The sequence below is a fragment of the Oryctolagus cuniculus genome, chromosome 6 (assembly GCF_964237555.1).
Source record: "Oryctolagus cuniculus chromosome 6, mOryCun1.1, whole genome shotgun sequence".
Classification (NCBI taxonomy): Eukaryota; Metazoa; Chordata; class Mammalia; order Lagomorpha; family Leporidae; genus Oryctolagus; species Oryctolagus cuniculus.
Window position 1 is genome coordinate 16,004,820 of NC_091437.1, and position 20,663 is coordinate 16,025,482.

Consider the following 20,663-nt stretch of genomic DNA (forward strand, 5'->3'; position numbering starts at 1 on the left):
TGGTGTTTATTACTTGTCTCCATTAGATAAATTGTGTGCTGATTATTGTCTCTTCCTCACTTTGATGTTTGCCTGTGTTTTTGTTTGTTGGTTAATCCATTTGATGATGCTCAGTATAGACATTTTTCTCTTAAGACTAGTCTTCATTTCACAAAGAGGAAACTGGGACTTGTCTCTGGTTACCTCGCAGTAGTCCCTGCAGCTTGGTAGTTCTGTCTTCTGTTTGCCTGTTGGTTTTTGCCCCATTCTGGGAAGTTTTGTTGGGAACCTCAGGTTAGTGGCTTTTAAATGATGTCTGGCAGGGTCTGGGGGATTTCTGGGAACTGACTCCTTAGCAAGTAGGAGAAAAACACCTTTTTTTGCCAGAATAATGGTTTTTCTTTTTCTTTTTTTTTTTTAAAGGGTTATTTTATTTGAAAGACAGAGTTATGGGGAGAGAGAGAAATAGAGAGAGGGAGAGGGAGGAAGAGAGAGATAGAGAGAGAGAGAGAGAGGTCTTCAGCTGGCTGGGTCACTCCCCAGATGGCTGCAACATCCAGGGCTGGGCCAGGCCGGAGCCAGGAGCCAGGAGCCAGGAGCTTCTTCCAGTTCTCCCACGTGGATGCAGGGGCCCAAGGACTTGGGTCATCTTCCCCTTCTCTCCTAGGCATATTAGCAGGGAGCTAGATCAGAAGTAGAGCAGCCAGGACTTGAACTGGGATGCTGGCATCACGGGTGTTGGCTTTACCTGCTTTGCCACAGTGCTAGCCCCTACCAGAATAGTTTTTAATTCGTCTTTGAGAGGGAACTCTTCTTTCCATTTGCTACTGGTAATAGATTTTATGATATAAAATATATTTTGATGAATATTTTTATTAGTTGATCTTACTTTGGTTTTAAAAAACACATCAAAAAGAAAAATGTTATCTCTTTTAATGTCTTCCTGTTCAGTATCTTAATCATGTTTATTGCCAAGTCATGTCAGTTTCATCATGTTGTCTGTTGGGCCATAGAATTTCCTTCTGGTTACATGACGTGCTTGGTGAAGTGCTTCTTCAATTTTACTTATGATTGACAGCCTATAAAATACTGATTATAGAAGAGACATTTAATTAGCACGTAGAGGCGCTGGCGTTGTGGCCCAGTGTATTATGCTGACGCAGGCAACACCAGCGTCCCGTGTTGGAGCTCTAGATCCAGTCCCAGCTGCTTCACTTCCCACCCTGCTTCCTGCTAATGCATCTTGGGGAAGCAGCAGCAGCAGATGGTCCAAGTACTTGGGCCCCTGCACCCACATGGAAGACCTGGATGGAAGATCCCTCTCCCAGGCCTTGTCACTCTGCCTTTCAAATAAATAGAAATCCTTAAAAGAAATAAATAGTATGTAGAAGATAGCAGTATTATACTTTAGAATTAGAGATCTCGTATATTGCTGATAGTATTTCTAGGTTTTTGTGCCCACATTAACTGGCTGGCCAGCACTGGTTCATCTTCTAGGAGAGCCCATGGCCATGGTGCTGAGGCCCCTGTAGCATTTGGTTTTCTAGTGCCCAGCCCCTGGGGACTTTCATCCCAGCCAGACTAGAAAACCAGTGAATTATGTTGTGTACCATGAAAAATAAAATTAAAAGCCTGAGGCCATTAGAAGACAGTTGTAAACTTACAGAGTCAGAGGTGGGATCTGGTTGGATCTCTGCATTTTCCATCTGGGGAAGCCGGTTTAATGAGGACCATTCCCGCTCATCTGTAGGCTCACAGCTCATTACAGCAGGTCTGCAAAGAGGAAACTGGGTGTGGCTTTGCATGCTCTAATCTGTATGTTTAACTGCACAAGTGGAAGTGCAGCTGATTACAGTGGGATTTAAATATTCCTGTCTGAAGTACAGAATGATTCAGAGTAACTTTAAATATTTTTTTTTATACTCAAATTTTGATTATTTTTTCCTCTTCTTAAAGAACTCGGTACCACCAAAGGCAGTCAAAGACTGTGTGGGTTCACATGCTTGGGCTCCCAGGCTGTCTCTGAATCTGGGCTCGTTGGTGTCGCTCATCAGCCCTGCATTAGAGGGCACCCTGACATCCATTCTGTCCTCAGCCTCCCCTGTGTGAAATACGTGTGAAGCGACTGAAGAGGGAGTGCTCTGAATTTACATCACATTTTATTCTCTTACTTCTTTTGTAAAAAAGAACATAGGAAGGGGAGGGATTGATTTCTCGGTGTATGGCAGGGTGTTTGCACATGCAGTTAGATCTTGAGTGGTATCTCAACGGTGTTTATGATATCAGTCTTAAGAGGCATGCCTGCGTCTAATATAGAATGTCAGGTGCTACTCTGTAATTTAATTAATTGGTCGGTTACTTTCCAGATGTTTATTTTGACATGATTTTAGACTAGACAAGTCACAAGAGAGCACAGACAGTTTTCATATAGCCCTTCCTCTGTGTCTCATTTTGTTGGCATCTTGTGTTACTGTGGATGTTTGTCAAAACCAGGGAACTGGCATTCGTACACTGCTATGAGCCAGACTGTAGACTATTTTATTTCACCAATTTTTCTCTTATCTTTGTTTTTTAAGTCGAGGGACTCATGTGATTCGCTCGTCTCCTCTGGTCAGTGACAGTTCTTTGTTTTCAGGACCTTAGTCTTGAGAAGGGTTGGCCAGGGATCTTGTAGACCATCCCCCACTCTGTGTTTGCTTGGTTCTTGTCAAATGATTATACTGGGGTTATGAGTTCTTTTTTTTATTATTTTTTTAATATTTATTTATTTGAAAGGCAGAGACAGAGAAAGAGAGAGAGAGAGAGAGAAAGAGAGTGCGTTTCCATCCACCGATTCGCTCTCCAGATGGCTGCAGTAGCTGAGGCTGGGCCAGTCCAAAGCTTGGAGCCTGGAATTCCATTGGGTCTTCCCATGGTGGCCATGGCCCAGGTACTTCCTAGTACATCCCATGCCTTCCCAGGAGTATTAGCAGGAAGCTGGTTTGGAAGTGGAGCAGCCAGGACTCAAGCTGGCATTCTGGTACTGGATGCAGTATCTCACGTGGTGGCTTGACCCACTGCACCACAACACTGGCCTCTTCCTATTTCTTTTGTGAATGAATTCTGGTATCTTTCTACTCCTTTACTTAGTTTATGCTTTTTACGTTACAGCCTTGTAAAGAAGCCAGATGTGACTTTTTCTACAACTACAGGTTAAAAATTTGATTGAATACAGAAAAGTTGTGTGTACAGTTACAAACCTTGCATTTGGGGAATATTTCTTTTCTTAGTCTTTTATTAGCCAAAATGTTCCCAAGATCTGTGTTGTATATTTTACAGATTTTAGTTCTTGATTTAAAAGTGTCTTGAATTCTGCTGTTTGCCAGTCCAGGAAATGGTTTAAAATAGCTGCCTTGTGCTAATGTGGGAGTGAGTGTTCCTAGAAAGTAAATGTGTTTCTTTGAATATGAAGTCTAGAGCGTGCTTGGAAAGGATTCAAGAGTTGGAGGACTTGCTTGCTAAAGAAAGAGACAACTCCCGTCGCCTGCTGTCTGACAAAGAGCGGGAGATGGCGGAGATACGGGACCAGATGCAGCAGCAGCTGAATGACTACGAACAGCTTCTTGATGTGAAGCTGGCCCTGGACATGGAAATCAGTGCTTACAGGAAGCTGCTGGAAGGTGAAGAGGAGAGGTGAGTGACCGTGGGCACCCTACCTCACATTGCCTTTAGTAAAAGAGCAAAACCCACCCTTTCTATTCAAAGAAAAACCCCAGATTTAAAAAAATTAGCTTAAGCAACCTTATATTTTCTGTCATTTCTTTTAACACCTTTGTAATAGAGACAGTAATAGGTCATATTTATACCTCAGTAATCATCATCTTCATTATTATTATTAAAGATTTTATTACTTATTTTTTGAGAGAGTTATAGACGGAGTAAGGGAGAGACAGAGAGAAAGGTGTTCCATCACTGGTTCACTCCCCAGTGGCCACAGAGGCCGGAGCTGGGCCGATCTGAAGCCAGCAGCCAGGAGCTTTTTCCAGGGTCTCCCAAGTGGGTGCAGGGGCCCAGGCACTTGGGCCATCTTCCATGGCTTTCCCAGGCCATAAGCAGAGAGCTGAATCAGAAGAGGAGCAGCCAGGACTTGAACCAGTGGAGTCTTAGCCTACTATGCCTCCGTCATCATCAGCATCATTATTTTAAATGTCTGACTCTGGAATCTCTGAGGTTTTGAATATATGGTAGAATAATCCATTTGTTGAGACTTTATTTTAAATTTGGGTAGTATATAGTATATATGTCTTTTTAACACTATTCTCAGAAAAAAGTTCAAAAGGGAAAGTGGCTAATTTAGGAGCAGACCCCAACCAGGTTCAGTGTTCCATGCATTGACAATTGACAGGATTGAAAGGTTAGGTGTGAGAGAGAAAAGCACTCAGTGTAGCAGTGGTGATGGTGGGTGGTGGTAGAGGGAGTGAGTCCCCTCCTGCCTGCAGCCTTTGTGTGGTCTGGTTCTGTTTCTGCAGACGAGATTCAAATTACTGCTGTTTTTCAAAACATGATAGTCTAAATACATTTATCTTAGTTAACTTGTACATGGACTCGTTCCACTGCTAGTCCGTTCTGATTTGCTTTAGACATATATGTTCAGGGCATTAATCTCTACTTGCTAAGGTAAGAAGGGCCTGTGTTCCATAAATGAGATGTTTCCTTCTTCCCACGAAGGCTGAAGCTGTCTCCAAGCCCTTCTTCCCGAGTGACTGTGTCACGAGCTTCGTCCAGTCGCAGTGTTCGCACGATGAGAGGGAAGCGGAAGAGGGTGGACGTGGAAGAGTCGGAGGCGAGCAGCAGCGTCAGCATCTCCCATTCCGCCTCGGCCACTGGCAACGTCTGCATCGAAGAGATAGACGTTGATGGGAAATTCATCCGCTTGAAGAATACTTCAGAGCAGGTGAAAAAGTAGATGCACTTGTTTCCCACCGAGATGTGCAGCCAGGTCCATTCATGGGCTGAAGTAAGAACTCAGATAGCAAGTGGAGGGAGGGGCGGTGCCCTTAGTGCTTTAACTGTTCATGCTTGCTCCTTTTGTCGCCTGGCTTGCCCAGGGGTGACTTTGTCTTCTTTGCCCCAGCTAGATCTGTGAGAAAGCTGGAGTGACTGGGTAACGGGGGGCTGTTGTCTCAGTTATGAACTTAGCAGTTTTAGGAGAGGAGGAAACAGGAGGCCAGACCCGGAGGGGATAAAGGAGTCTTTTTTGCCTAATGGTTGAACACATGCTAATGATTTTATTTATACCAAGAGTAGTGTGTTCTCTCTTGAAATAATTTGTCTAAAAGGAAACATCAGATGTCCCAGCAGGGAGTCGTGACATTGGGAGCCAGGGTGTCTCAGAGGTCACTGAGGAAGCTCTTCTTCCCTGGCGGGGTGTAGGTCCAGGAAGGGACCGCGAGGAGATTGGAGGAAGGCAGGCCGGAGGGTATGTGGGGGTGCAGTGGGAGGAGCACCACTTCCAGAAGCTTATGTTCAGGGTCTGCCAAAAATGGTTGTGAAAATACTGTTTTTCTCACCGGAGTTACTAAAACCCTGCTATGTGGATGGACAACTAATTTGACTGAGTGAAGGAGCACTGGGAGTGCTGATCCTACAGTGAACAGACTGCGGTCGTGGTCTCTGCTGTCCTTGCTGCATTTCTGCTGATTGTGAGAGGCAGCTGTGTGGAGGGACGCCGTGCCCCAGGGCTCTGGATATGTGTGCGCGCTTGGCCCTGCAGCAGCCTGCACCTTGGGGCTAGGGTTGAAAGGCATCCCCTAGGACTGGCCTGTTGCCTCACTGACCCTTCTTAGAGCCCCTTCGGCCTTTTAAGAGCTGAATGTGGGCAAAAGTGGTACAGATGCAGAAGACAAAGGGCAGATTTTCTTCTCACTGTTTGTAAGCTTCTGTGTTTTGAGTTTTCAAGCACATAGCAGTCAAGTATTAGGTATTGATAATTGTGACAATGACACAGGTTGTGTTGTGAATTTGGAAGAGCAGTCTGATCTAGGAGGAATGTGGCCTCTTTATTTGGTTCACACTCTTTCCCCAGTTTTGTCCTCTTGTAAAAGTAAGTACCGTAGCCACTACCTGCAACACTGCCGAAGCTGCTCATTGCTGAGTGACAGTGTTTACTTTTTATGTAGCAAAACATGCATCACTGGAGTAAAGTTGTCTTATTTTAACAGCCTGTATGGATTTATTTATTCTACTATTTCATAACTAATTATGTTGGAAGTAACCTTGCTTTATTCTGTTCTGTGGATAGGATCAACCAATGGGAGGCTGGGAGATGATCAGAAAAATTGGAGACACATCTGTCAGTTACAAATATACCTCAAGATACGTGCTGAAGGCAGGCCAGACTGTTACAGTAAGTGAATTAGTCAATTAATGTGACTACACTGTTGACGAACTGATACGTTACTTAAAAAAATAACCTTTGGCTTAGAAAGAAGCATTTTAGAAATAGTCATTAAGTCTATGGCTGTATCACCCTAAACATGCCTGATTTTGGGCCTGATTAGTACTTAGATGGGAGAAATAGGCATTAAAACTTATCTTTGACATTATTAGGGTGTTAAAAGTGCTATTAAAGATTTCAAGTTTCCAAGTTACTGAGAGTGGTTAGAATTGATCTTTGAACTCTATAAGTCTGTTCCAGTCGATATAAAATATAAAATAGCTGTTTCTTGGCTGATTCTTGTATCCCAGTGTAATTGAGGCAGTAGCACTTGGCACAAAGAACTGTTGGGAAGTTTCTTGGCTCAAACTGCAGTCCTCAGCCTGGGGTGGGTCCAGAATGATCTGAGAAGTGTTTTGGTGTCCTGGTCCCCGCTTCCCCTTTATCCGTCTCTGGGGTTAAGGTAGAGCCTGTATTTTGAACAAAAGTGCTGGAGTGACAGGTACCTTGCAATGAATCACTGCTTTGAAACATAATTCAGCAAGAGCAACATGCAGTTTTGCTTAGTATCTAAGGCTCTGGTAGAGAAAGATGGATGAGGTGGCGTTCTGACTGTAGTTGGATTTTTGCATGGCTCTCTTGTGTTCTGAAATACCACCTAAAATTTCTTTAATAACAGGCATTTGGATCGGACCTGCTCACACTTTTTTTTTTTAACCATTCATTTATTTATTCGAAAGACAGCATTATAGAGATAGAGAGAGAGATAACTCCCATCCTCTGGTTCAGTCCCCAGATTTTTTTTTTTTTTTTAAACTTTTTGACAGGTAGAGTGGACAGTGAGAGAGAGAGACAGAGAGAAAGGTCTTCCTTTTGCCGTTGGTTCACCCTCCAATGGCTGCCGCGGCCGGTGCATTGCGCTGATCCGAAGCCAGGAGCCAGGTGCTTATCCTGGTCTCCCATGGGGTGCAGGGCCCAAGCACCTGGGCCATCCTCCACTGCACTCCCTGGCCACAGCAGAGAGCTAGCCTGGAAGAGGGGCAACCAGGACAGAATCCGGCGCCCCGACTGGGACTAGAACCCGGTGTGCCAGCACCGCAAGGCGGAGGATTAGCCTAGTGAGCCATGGCGCCGGCCCCCAGATGTTCTTAATGACCAGGACTGGGCCAGGACAGGCCTGGAGCCAGGAACTTTATTCTGGTCTCCCATGTAGGTAGCAGGGACCCAAGTACTTAGGCCATCTTCAGCTGCTTTTCTTCTCAGACCATTAAGAGGGAGCTGGAATGGAAATGGAGCAGGCAGGACACAAACCAGTAAGGCCCATATGGGATGCCAGGCGACAGCTTTACCCACTGTGCCCCAACATCAGCCCCAGATCTGTTCAGTTTTTGGGAAGTATGTATCACTGAACATATAAAAGATTCCTTTGCTTTTATTTAGTAAGTAGATTCAGCAAATAATAAAATATATTCAACTTTATGGATTTCAAAGAAGTCATTTTCTATCCCTAAAGAATTTAGAGGTGACTATTTGCTGCTTTTACAAATTTTTTTTTTAAGATTTATTTTATTTATTTGAGAGGTAGAGTTACAGACAGAGAGAGGTCTTCTATCCGCTGGTTCTCTCCCTAAATGGCTGCAACAGTCGGAGCTGGGCTGATCTGAAGCTAGGAACTAGGAGCTTCTTACTGGTCTACCACGTGGGTGCAGGGACCCATGTACTTGGGCCATCTTCCACTGCTCTCCCAGGCCATTAGCAGGGAGCTGGATTGGTAGTGAAGCAGCTGGGACTCAAACTGGTGCCCATATGGGATGCAGGTGGAGGCACAGCCTACCGTGCCATAGCGCCGGCCCAGTGAAGTTAACAAGACAATACAAATACATGTTTTAAATATATTCATAATCTTACAGATGATACAGACTTTACTTTAGTAAGATCAGAAGCTCAGGCTGTGGGTTAAGACTTCTTAAAAATGTGTTCAGAGAGCTTGATGCCACTTTATAGAAAATCAAATGCCAGTTTTGCGATTATGGGTAAAATGGGAATAGATATTTTAACTAAATGACTCTTTCTTTTGAGTAATTATTATAGTGAGAGAAAATTGTTTGCTCCCATTATGTGTCTTTTGGAAGCTGACATTTCAATTCAGAAGATTTAGATTCATGTTCTCTCTCTGTCTCTCTCTTTGCAGTAATGTGGAGCCATTATGCCAATCATCTACTATTCCACTGGCACCCTCTCTCAGGGACTAAATGGATACATCGTGTAGGCCAGTGGGGAACTCGATTATCATATAAAATCCTAGGAAGCAATATTTGCTTCAGGAGGCGCCATTAACTGGGATCAGCTCATTGGAACATGGTAGCGATCAGTGATCTGGCTGTAAAATTGTTCCAGGCAAAAGCCAGGATCACTTTAAAACTCTAGAACTAAAAAAGGGAGCCACATGTGTATTTATATTTTTTCAAGCTACATGTCAGGAAAGTAAAAAAGCTGTGGGATTAGTTTTTTATTTTTATTTTTTTTATTTTTTGACAGGCAGAGTGGACAGTGAGAGAGAGAGAGAGAGAGAAAGGTCTTCTTTTGCTGTTGGTTCACCCTCCAATGGCTGCTGTGGCTGGCGCACCGCGCTGATCCAAAGCCAGGAGCCAGGTGCTTCTCCTGGTCTCCCATGGGGTGCAGGGCCCAAGCACCTGGGCCATCCTCCACTGCACTCCCTGGCCACAGCAGAGAGCTGGCCTGGAAGAGGGGCAACCAGGACAGAATCCGGAGCCCCGACCGGGACTAGAACCTGGTGTGCCGGCGCCTCAAGGCGGAGGATTAGCCTAGTGAGCTGCAGCGCCAGCCGGGATCAGTTTTTGAGCTATGTTTTACTTAACCTAATCTATCCTGAGTGTCATTTCAACATAATCAGTATCAAAATTTGTAGTTGGATGTTTTACATTTGATTTTTTCTAATTCCTCTAACTTCAGTGTGGATTTGATTCTAATGGCACCTCTGATTGGATTAGCCGCATGCAAGGGCTCAGGGGCACATTGATTGGGGTCAGGGATGACAAAGCTCTAGAATGTGCTTTGTGGGCTTACATTACGTTACTGCTGACATGATTATGACTCTTAACACTAAATTTACCCCAGGATTCCATATAGACTAGTGAAAAGTAGTGCTGGAAATTGGGAAAACGCTGACATTGCACATCATAAAGTTGGCCTTTTCTCTCAGTTTCATTCCAGTAAGTGCTCCTGCCTCTGCATTTGCAATACTGGTGGGCCTGGACTCTCCCAAGTGATCATGTAAAAAGTCAGGGCTCTCTCCTGATCAGGGTGTGTGTTGGCAGGAAGCTGGAGTCGGGAGGTGGAGACATGTATCACACGCAAGCTCTCTGACATGGGACATACGTGTCTTACCCACTAGGCCAATCGCGTGCCCCTGGGGGCTGTTTGAGTAGCAGTTGTATGTTCCCTGGAATAGTGGTTCTTCACCCATTTCCTGCATTCTTTTTCAAGCTCAGTTCCAGGCATCGGAGTATTGTGCAGTCTGGTTGGAGACAGCAGTTTCTAAGAGTGTTCTAGATAAGCAGCCTGCCGCAGAAGATGTCCTCAGTTCCTGGGGGGTCACAAGGCACATGGAAGGATGGCTCATACAGCCTTGGGCCATCGCATGCTAGTGCTGCTCTTCATAGAGCGAGTAGTCAGCCGCTTATACTCCTCACAACAGCCCTGCCTACTACGGGTTCCATCGGGCCCCATTTTATGCATGATAAACACCAACTTGTCGAGCTCAGCCGGTGTGCAGAGGGGCCAGGATGTGCACGTGGCCACAGCTTCACTCCAGGAGGCTGTGTGAGTTCCCCTGGGCACGCGTGTAGATGGCGTGGCAGCTCTGAAACTGCATCATAGTTCTCAGACCTTTTGGACCTGTGCGTTGCCATCACGTTGCTGTCCTTGTGTGAGGGAGCTGGGCCCAGGGTGTCCTGACATCTTCTCTCTTTCAGATTTGGGCTGCAAATGCTGGTGTCACAGCCAGTCCTCCCACTGACCTCATCTGGAAGAATCAGAACTCTTGGGGCACTGGTGAAGATGTGAAGGTTATATTGAAAAATTCTCAGGGAGAGGTAAGGCCGTTTCTCAGTACCACTGCGATGTCCGCTTCTTTTTGGAGCTCAAGTTGAAATGCGAAGCAGCGTTGCTTCAGTCAGACTGAACTGAAGCTGAGTTCAAAAGTTGGGGACAAGGAGGGGTGTGTTGAGCCCTGGTCCTTAGCACAGGCTCGAGCCAGACTGTCGGAGTTTGGCTTCTGTCTCCACTGCATCCTGGCTTTGGATTTGGCACAAATCATTTCACCTCGCTCTGTTTCCTCATTTACAAATGAATGTTAATGAGATAATAAAAGTGTGACATAGTAACATGAAAGAGACAGTAGAAAGATGCTTGCCCCGGTACCTGGCACGGTGCATGCATCTGGTCATGTGTTTGGTGTGTTTTCAACATGGCAGTCTCAGAATTCTTGTCCGAGAACCTGGCTTCTCAAAACTGCCCCCCACCCAGCACGCGTGCGCACGCACACACACACACACACACCCACACCCATTAGAAATACAACTTCCCGAGGAAGCAGCTCAAGCTGGCTGTGAACCATGGCTCCATCCTGCGTTTGCCTAGCTAATCGCCTGCTCAGCTGGCACAGGGTGGACCTGTTGAGCTCAAGTGTGTCGCTCCCCCTCTTCGTGGAGGAACGACACAGGACCCTGTGCCGTTCTTTTGTCTGCTCGGCCCTCCCCGGGTTTGCTGCTGGTTCTTCCCAGGTCGGCTACCGACCCTTCCACCTCCGTGGAAGGGCGGTTCCCCCTGCCACATTCCCCACTTCGGCGGGGGAGCGGCACACCGCCGGCCGGCTCTCTCGGGGGCTGCACAGGTGTTCCTTCAGATAGATGTTCCCCTTAGATGTTCCTTTTAGATGTTCCTCGTGCATGCCGTCTCTCTCCTCCTTTATAGTCCTCTTCCACCAATCCCAACTCTGCTACCCACACGCCGAGTACGCTGCTCTCCTCCAATCAGGAGCAGGTCCTACAGTTTCTTGGTTGAACTGGAGGCAGCTGTGTAGAAGCTGTTTCCCTTCTCAGCGCCATATTGTGGGAGAGCAGATGCATAGAATAAGTCTTAATTCCAGTAACTTAGTCTAGTCCGAGTTGCTCCCCACAAAGTGGTTTTCCTTCGTTGCTGTGGCTGCAGGCGCGTTGACGGGGGAAGGTGCCTCTCCTTTTGCTCCTGTTCTGAGGCTGCTGCTTCTTGCCTGTGTGTCTCTACAAGGGCTCTGAGTTGGTTTGCCAAGAAGCCTTAGTCCCCCCCCCCCCCCCCCCCCGGGTGTGACCTTCGCCCAGCCTGAGGGCTGGCAGCCTCTGCTGCTTGGTACCCTGTGACTTGACCAGGGTGCCCCTCGGCCTGAGCGACGCTGGCTGGCAGGCCTGGCGGGAGCCGGCGTGTTTGGAGGGCAGACTTGCTCACTCACTGTTAGAAACTGAGCATCTGCTTGGTGCCAGCTGCTCTGCGCTGGGAAGAGCAGGAAAGAAGCCACTTCGGTTTCCGGTATCATGGAGCTTACATCTAGAGAAAGTTGGAAGAGCCAGCAAGTAAGGGCAATGACAAAGGAATTTCTAATAAGTACAAAAAAGAGACAAACTGTGGTGTGATACAGAGTCACCAAGATCTGGTGGAGATAGGGTAGTCAAGGAGGTCGGCCTGGAGGAGGTGACACCTGCAGATGAACCTGAAACGAGAGAAGGAGCCAGCCATCGAGAGAAGAAAACAAGTATTCTGTTCCCCAGTAGGGTACAGCAGATGGAAAGATCCTGAGGCAGGAGGCGGAGTTCTGTGTTCTGCAGGGAAGAAGCCAGTATGTCTGAGATTAGAGACCGAGAGGGGAGCAAGATGGGTCAGCAGTGGGGGAGTGTGTAGGCTCTGGTGAGAAGGGCAGCTCTTACCCTGAGGGCACGTGGGCAGCCACTGGAGGAGGGTGGAGAAAGGGGCTGCGCGGTTGTGTGGGTTACAAGAGCCGTAACTGGCAGAGGAAAGCCGGCACGACAGGAACTTGTGGTTCTCTGGGCAGGAGAGGAGGAAACCAACTGGAGGCTTGCTGTGGAGCCAGACTGCTGGAGTTATGCGCTGATGGAGTTAATTGTGAGGCATGAGAGAGAAACATGAGTTCATTTGCTTGGGTAGCTGGAGGGTACCAGTGCTGTTGACTGAGGAAGCCGGAGAAGGCAGAGAGACAGAAGCAAAGATCTTCCATCTGCTGGCTCACTCCGCAGATGCCTTCAGCAGCTGGGGCTGGGCGAGGCCGCATCTGTGAACTGGGATCTCCCCCCGGGTCACAGGCACCACTGCCTCAGTGTGCATTGGCAGGAAGCTGAATAGGAAGTAGAGCCAGGACTCAGACCTAGGCACTGGGATAGGAGATGCAGGCATCCCACGTGGTGTCTTAACCTTGCACCAAACATCTGTCCCCAGCCATATTGTTTGAGGTGCCAGTTAGGAATTCACGTGAGGCTGTCTTGTTGGGATGCTGACTGCAGGCCTGGGCTAGAGCTGTTTGGAGTCCTTGTCACATCAGTTGTATTGAAAGCTGGGTATATTAAAGCCGGGGGACAGGCTGACCAGAATCAGTAAAGAGGAGGAGCCAGAATTGAGCCCTTGAAGATGCTGACATCAGGAATAAGTTACAGCAGAGAGTGTGAAGGTGCAGCCGGTGAGGTGGGTGGAAGAAGACCGGTTGTGGTGCGAGGGAAGCACCTGTGCGGGAGGGAGTATTCCCAGTCAGGCAGTGTCCTCCAGGGGCTCCCTCTGCACAGCGCCAGGGGCAGGCCGCTTCCGGTGCAGTGCTTGCCAACTGTCCCCGCCTTCAGTTGCTGCAGGGGCGTCCTGAGGGCAGGGCCCGCTTCCTGCTCGCCCCAGGAGTCACTGGATGCTTCGTCTCTTCCCATAGGACTGTTCCCAGAGGGGACGTGATTAGCAGCTTTCCTTATGGGAGTGGGAGGCATTTGTCCAAGAAGTCCAGTTCCTGGCCGGCTTTCCACCCACCCTGCCCACTCGTCTCCCCCACCGTAAGCATCTCGGCTGGGATTGCTCTCCGGGAGGGAGTCACTGGCTGCCCAGATGGAAGGAGGCCCAGCAGCTGGGGTTGCAGTGCAGGTGGGCTCTCTGGCGAGGTGCCGGGCCTCCCTCCTGTTTGTGCAGGGGCTGTTGCTCCCCTCCTGCCTTAGGCCTTGACTGTTGTGAGGTGCTGCCATCAGGTGCCCAGGCGGGCACTTCCTGGGGCCATCTGGAATTGGTAGAGTGTGCTATAGGTGGCGACTTGCCCCATTTGAAAAGCCCTCTATCCCATCCGACAGGTAGACATCCCTGCAGCTTGTGTGTATGTGAATGGTGCTTGGGTGTATAGACATGTGGTGTGCACTCTGTGTAAACCCTCAGTGCTCCGTCTCATCTTCATTGGTAGCGTTGCTGATTTCTGTGGTGTCGATACGTGCTGTGTGCCCTGGAACTGGACTTGGAGATGGACACGGGGTACTTGACAAGGGCTGGGTCCGTTGCTGGGAGGATTCTTTTGAGTGACAATGTTTTTTTCTGTTAGCATACCAATTTCCTGAATCTAAGCCTTTCACAACGTTCTGGTTCTAGATTGTGACTTGTTTTATTATTCTCCTGTCCAGATTTTCAGACATTGTTGAGCATATTCATTTTCAATTCTGGCTTTCTACATTAGATTAATTGGTTTTTAAATGTTTTCAAGTGAACATGCTTAAATGCAATCTCACATTGAAAGTAGTTATGTTGAAGTTACCCTCGATGGACTTCAGTTGGGCTGCCGTTTGCTCGCACCTCACTGAAATCAGGAGCCTGCGGGCCTGGTTACGTGGGGACGTGTGCTGCGAGTGGCTGGCAAGTGTGCACTCTGGAAGAGGTTTTCCTGGCCTTTCCCTCGTGTCCAGATGAGAGCAGCAGAGCCGGCTGCTGACTGCTTTCTCTTCCGTTGTTGCCACCCCGACTTGACTCCCGAGTGCAGAGTTTGTGAGGAGTGACAAGCTTGTTGGTTAAAACAGGTGGCCATTTGTGAAGGGCGCTTGCGTTGTAAAGAGAAGCCAGTGTCTCAGAACTGAGGTCACTGACCAGCTGAGAGACTCGCATGGCCGTTGTCCCTGGTCCAGCACAGGAACCAGCACCCCCACAGAACTCCTGCCAGGGCGTCACCCGGGACAGACACCACACACACAAGGCTGCTTCTCTGCCTCTTGCTTCGGAATTTCACCCCTGCTCTGGGTTAAGTTGCAAATAAGTTTCTCCTGTGGCGGTTTTCGTGTCTCCTCTGTGGAGCTACCTTTCTCAAGTGGCCCTAGGGCAGGGTGCTCCGTGGGACGCAGGCATTTTCTTGCTGTGGGATGAGCAGGTTGGCCTGGTGCTTAACAGGCAGCAGCCTTGTGCCAAGTCAGCGTTCTCGCAGGAACGTAATCGGTACCTGAGCCTTTTAGCCGAGGACGGGGGCGCTTCTGCGGCCGCTCGTGAGTGAAAGCAGATCGCTTCCGTGCAGAGCTCGCTGGACCCTCAGTAGGATGCTGTTGGCAACCGCTCTCCCCTGTCTGGGCCCATTTCCTTCCAGAGGAGCCAGCTGCTGATGGAATGGAAGCAACTGGTCCTCCTGCCTCACTCCTCAGGTGCTGCAGGGGCTGCCGTGGCTCCTGAGACACAGCAGCTAGCCTCCGGCTTCGTTTTATTCAGCATTTATTTTAGCACCTTTGCTTTGCCAGGAGCCAGGATCTTTAAGCTGAATTCATGTTGAGTTTCATAAAGAATTTCGGGTGCCAAATCATTTGCACAACTCGTAGCAACAGAACAAGATAAAAGCAGTGGAAACTTCTCAGCAGGTATTTCAAGTTGGATCCCAGCAGCTCCCCTGCAGGGAATACTGAGGTCTGAGACTGCTACTAATTACGTAAAAATTCCTGTTCAGTAGGGACTGAAGGGATGGCTCTTTAAAATCATCTCTGACGCAGGAATACTGTTCTTTAGCAAGGGAGAGTCCCTCTTCCCTGCAGCCTTTGTGGGTAACATTAAACTTACTTTTGGTTTTAGGAGGTTGCTCAGAGAAGTACAGTCTTTAAAACAACCCTCCCGGAAGAGGAGGAGGAGGAGGAGGAGGAGGCAGCGGGCCTGGTGACCGAGGAGGAGCTTTTCCACCAGCAGGTATTGCTTTCTTGGAACACTGTGAAGTTTAACAAAATTACACAAAAGCCAATTGTTTGACACACACACACCCGTTTCTTGATGAAGCAGAGCAGTGGTGATCCATTAGCTGGGGTTTTTGTGTTTCCCAAAGAGATAGTCTTGGTGCACAGAAGGGTACAGGAGGTAGCTCCTTTCTTAAAGGATTTTTTTTTCTTTTGTTAAATTTTAATGTTCTTTTGTTTTCTAATATACACAGTATGTTATGGTAGGACAAGCATAGCACTTAAAAATTAGTATATATGAATCATTTTTCATGTCCTGAAACTTACCTACCTACTTATAGGGTTCTGTGATTGAAAAGTTTAGATGACTAAATTAGAATGAGCCATGTGCATATGTACTAAAAAATCTCATAATATTCAATTGCAATATGCAAGAAAATTCTTGCTGTATTAAGTTCTGATCATTATCTAATTGCAAGATAGATTTTAGCTGATGGTTGGACTTTTAAGAGCCCTTGAAATAAAGAAACTCCAGATTTGGTTTCAATTAATTACATTGCAATTATTAATAACTAGTGAGTCTTCAGTAGGTTATATTCTCAAGTCAGCCTCTTGGAGTCTGATCATTAATCAAAGTTTATCTACCCTTATCCTGAAAAGACTTGGTCTTCATGCCTCTAGATTTGTTATCTGAGTTTGCTTTGTTTCATTAACTCCAGTCCTACTTTAAATAAACTTTATTTTACATGTATAGTCCCAGAGTTGGGAACTGCTTGAAGTGGATGATGTGAAGTCGCATGAGTTTATTTATTTATTTTTTTAACCTGGATGCCTTCTTACATGTTTTAGAGGAATATGTAGGAGTGGCTACTCTATGGCTGGGTTTAAGAAGAAGCAAACACAAGATCTGGTCCCAGCCCTTAGTGGCTAGAAACGTAACAGAATCAGATGGAGTGATCTGAAGGTGCCAGGCATCAGGTGCTGAGCCAACTGCAGCTGGAGGTCCTCTGGGCTACCGTGGTAGTTGAGAAGAACTGTGGGGAAGGAACGATGCTTGTCCCATATTTTGCAGGACGAAAAATTATTTGGGTGTTAGAGAGACGCAGATAATGTGTTCTGAGGGTGTTTAGATTATCTGTTACTACAGTAACAGACTACCCCAACATTAAAAAATTTTAAACAATGATTTCTTACTTTCCAAGGGTCTGTGGTTTGAGTGGGCTCTGTGGGGTGGCTCTTCTGCTCTGCTTGGTGAAGACTGCAGTCAGCCGTGCAGTTAACATTCTGCTGGGAGCTTGAGTGGAGATGGAATTCTTTCATACCTCTTTCCATGTGGCTTCTCATGAACCAGTGGGTTAGTCTTTGCCTCTTTGTAACATGGCAAGTTGCCTAAGAGGATGAAAAGGGAGAGAGAGAGAGAGAGAGAACTTCAGTCTGCTGGTTCAATCCCCAAGGGCTGCAATGGCCTGGACTGGGCTAGACCAAAGACAGGAGCCCAGAATGCCATCTAGGTCTCCACTTGGGTGGCAGGGCCCAAGCACTTGGCCCATCTTCAAGCTGCCTTCCCAGGTACATTAGCAGGGAGCTGAATTGGAAGCAGAGCAGCTGGGACTTAAACCTGTACTCTGATAAGGAATGCCAGCATTGTAAGCAGTGGCTTAACCCACTGTGCCATGGTCCTGGCCCTTGATCCGTTTTCTTAGCAGTTATTTTTCCTTCTGTTTTTTCTTCAGGGAACCCCAAGAGCAACCAACAGAAGCTGTGCAATTATGTAAACCTCTCAAATCCTGTCTTCCTCAAGATAAAGAAGAGTGGTAACCCTTACCTGTATACAGTGCAGAGCCTTCTCCGAAGCACAGAATATTTTTATATTTCCTTTATGTGAATTTTTAAGCTGCGAATCTGATGGCCTTAATTTTCTTTTGACACTGAACGTTTTGTAAAGGAAGTCATATCCATACACTTTGTTGCAAGATGTGAATTATTGACACTGAACTAACTGTGTACTGTCTGGAAAGGGTCCCTCAACTTTTTTGGCATTTTTTTTTTGTATTTTTTTAAGTTCTTATGAGAAGGGGAGGGGAGGGTAAATAAACCACTGTGTGTCTGGGTGTAATCTGAAGATTGCTCCATCTAGATTAGCAATCTGCTCTTGATTATCCTCTGCTATATATAACGGTGCTGTGAGGGAGGGGAAAGCATTTTTTCAATATATTGAAACTTTTATACTGAATTTTTTTGTAATAAGCAATCAAGGCTACAGATTTTTTTAAAATAGAAAAGAGAAACTCTGTAAGAAGGCAATATTAATCTAATCATCATGTGAGCCCTCTGGATGAAGGATTCCACAACCTTTGTTTTATGGTTACTTCTAGATTCTTAATTCATGCGGGGGGAGGGGAGGCAGGGGAGGGGCGGGGAAGGGTTTCTCTATTAAAAGCGCATTAGCTGTGTTTTTTAAGATAGTGTAACATGCTTAAATTTCTTATGTGACATTAACAAATAAAAAAGCTGTTTTAATATTAATCTACTGTCTTTTTTTAACCCTCTCAAAACAGATCTTGCTTTTTGTAAAAAGTAATCTGACTTGTTTGAACTAGATGTTTCCTTAAGGTTTTGGTAGTTGGTAAACCCACAACTAAGCTGTTGTGAGGGGGTCTCCCCTGTCCTCGTCAGCCTTCTCTTGTCATCACGATTGGCAGTAATAGCGGGAATAAGAAAGCAGTACCACTTACTGTTCTGAGAGGGACATCCTGCTCAGTGCTTGAGTATTTATTTATTTTTAACCTTATTAACAATAAGGCTTTCAGGTCTTTAGGAAAACTGAAAGGGGCAGCGGGAGAAGACAAGGAGGAAGAAAATGAAGAGAATACTTCAGAGCCCTTTTATTTTCATTTAAAATAGGGAGAAAGGAAGCCACTAAAAGCTACCCTCAGAGGAGTTAGGTGGGAATGGTAGAAGACTGCAGGTGTGCTGTGCTGGGAGCTGACAGTGTTATTTCAGAGCTAACTAGAGCCAGTGTTTGCCTTGCTCTGAGAATATTCCTGCAGAGACTCCCAGCTTTCACTTGGAAATAACTCATAAGGCCCCAGCATTACTGTGTTGCACAGATTTATTGTGTACTCTGGTGCTGTCGCAGACACAAGACAAATGCTGGGTTAGAAATTCTGTCTGCTGAAGCAGATAAAATGATAACTTCTCAACACAAGAGTTATCTTCAGAATGAGAATGGCAGTACCATAAATAGCCACTCTTGGTTGTGAAACATCTTGCCACAAGATGGGGTTCTTGCCATCAAAATATCCTCGAGATGCCTTACTGCTGGATAAATTGGTTTTTTTTTATAACCCAATTTAATTAGGCATTTAAGAAAAATTGGCAGTTATAATACTGTAGAACAGTCGTACACCCAAATTTATAGTGAAAGGTCCAGGACTCAATTAACAAATAGTTTGCTGCCCCTGGGTCTGGCAGAGGATTGTTAGGTCTCTTCAGACAGACAGACGGGGCTAAGTTGAAGGCCATTCCCACACCCGAAAGACCAGAGGAGACAGGGCTTTGTGTTTCTGCGTCAGTGGTGGCCACTTGTCCAGAGCGCGCACATATATACACATACACACACACACACATAGATTTTTGGGTTACTTGTTTTATAACAAGTTCAGTCTTTCCCTTTGTTTAGCCTTTAATATTTCTAGTTTCACTGCTGCATTTAGATACGCGTTTACTTCAGTTCCTCTCATTTGGACCTCATGTTTATGGTCTTCAGAAAGAAAGCTTTCTTTGCGTGTTATTTTGTTGCATACAGGTAGATGCTGTCATCCCTTTCTCTGTTCTTCCTGTCCGGGATTTCTTGTAGACTCACTGAACATACCCTCTATCTGTTTTAGATTTCTCTGTGGTGTATTTGTATTCAGAGTAACTCCTTGTACTTATCTCACTAATTCTGTTCTCAGCTCTGTCTAATCTGTCATTTATCCAGGCCATTGACAACACATCATTGGCAAAATTGCTTCTGAAGTTGTCTTTGATTCTTTCCCAAATTGTTGTGTTCTTTTTTTTAAAAATTACTGTTTCTATTTTTTTTCTTAAAAATTTATTTATTTGAAAGGCAGCGTTACAGAGAGAGAGATATCCACTGATTGACTCCCCAGATGGCTGCAATGGCCAGGCCTGGGCCAGGCTGAAGCCAGGAGCTTTATCTGCGTCTCCTACATGGGTGCAGGGGCCCAAACACTTGGGCCATTTTCTGCTGCTTTTCCCAGGCCGTTAGCAAGGAGCTGGACTGGAAGTGGATCAGCCAACACATAATCCGGCCCTCATGGGATCCCAGGCGGTGGCTTTACCTGTTATGCCACAATGCTAGCCCCTACTTCTAATCTTCTAAAGCCATTTTAATCATTTATTTAATAGTTAGAATTCCTGTTTCTTCAGCTCTTGGGGATGCTGTTTTTTCTGTTAGCTGCCTCTGTTGATGCTCCCTCAGGGGCTTGCTTCTTGCTTCCTCATGGAATTTTTAGGATTGTGAATGCATTTGCGGCCAGAGTTGTTTATATACACACATACATACTTACATTTATTTGAAAGGCCGAGTGACAGAGCTCTTCATCTGTTGGTTCACTCTCCAGATGGCCGCAACAGCCAGGGCTTGGCCAGGCCAAAGCCAGGAGCTCTGTCCAGGTTTCCAGTGTAGGTGGCAGGGATCCAAGTACTTGAGCCATCACTTGATGCCGTCCCAGGTGGCTTTCTTAGGAAGCTGGATAAGGGGGACATAGCTGGCAGAGGCAGGACTCACAGGGGATGCAAGCTACCCAAGTGGTGGCTAAACCCACTGCATTAAACGCCTGCCCTGAGAAAGGAGTATTCTAATTCATATTCCTCTTGGTTTCAATCTCTTATCATCCTTTTTATCATGTCTTAAATTAACAAAGAAACTTACTTAAATGTCCCTTTTCCTAGCCAAAACACATTTGAGAGTGAGAGAAATTAAAAAAAAAATCTTTAAATAATCCATACCTTCTGGATCATTGGCTTCTAAACAAAATGCA

The 20,663-nt window shown here is 46.3% G+C and overlaps 2 protein-coding genes across 4 annotated transcripts in view; one reads left to right on the forward strand and one right to left on the reverse strand.

The window, feature by feature from the left end:
• The window catches only part of LMNB1 (lamin B1), a 53,165-nt gene extending 35,024 nt beyond the window's left edge, over positions 1 to 18,141 (forward strand). For both annotated transcript variants that reach the window (XM_002710176.5, XM_070076069.1), the window contains exons 6-11: positions 3,431 to 3,651; positions 4,687 to 4,912; positions 6,260 to 6,364; positions 10,390 to 10,509; positions 15,521 to 15,631; positions 17,349 to 18,141. In XM_002710176.5, the coding sequence (XP_002710222.2) occupies positions 3,431 to 3,651; positions 4,687 to 4,912; positions 6,260 to 6,364; positions 10,390 to 10,509; positions 15,521 to 15,631; positions 17,349 to 17,390 (825 nt within the window). In that variant the 3' untranslated portion in view covers positions 17,391 to 18,141. The remainder of the gene's footprint in view (positions 1 to 3,430; positions 3,652 to 4,686; positions 4,913 to 6,259; positions 6,365 to 10,389; positions 10,510 to 15,520; positions 15,632 to 17,348) is intronic.
• The window catches only part of MARCHF3 (membrane associated ring-CH-type finger 3), a 183,734-nt gene continuing 178,696 nt past the window's right edge, over positions 15,626 to 20,663 (reverse strand). Inside the window, exons 4-5 of one of the 2 annotated variants that reach the window (XM_017341020.3) lie at positions 16,810 to 17,004; positions 15,626 to 16,649 (exon numbers count right to left, since the gene is read on the reverse strand). In XM_017341020.3, the coding sequence (XP_017196509.2) occupies positions 16,590 to 16,649; positions 16,810 to 17,004 (255 nt within the window). In that variant the 3' untranslated portion in view covers positions 15,626 to 16,589. Of the gene's footprint in view, positions 17,005 to 20,663 lie in introns of both variants that reach the window. The other variant, XM_008254970.4, reaches the window with a different exon arrangement.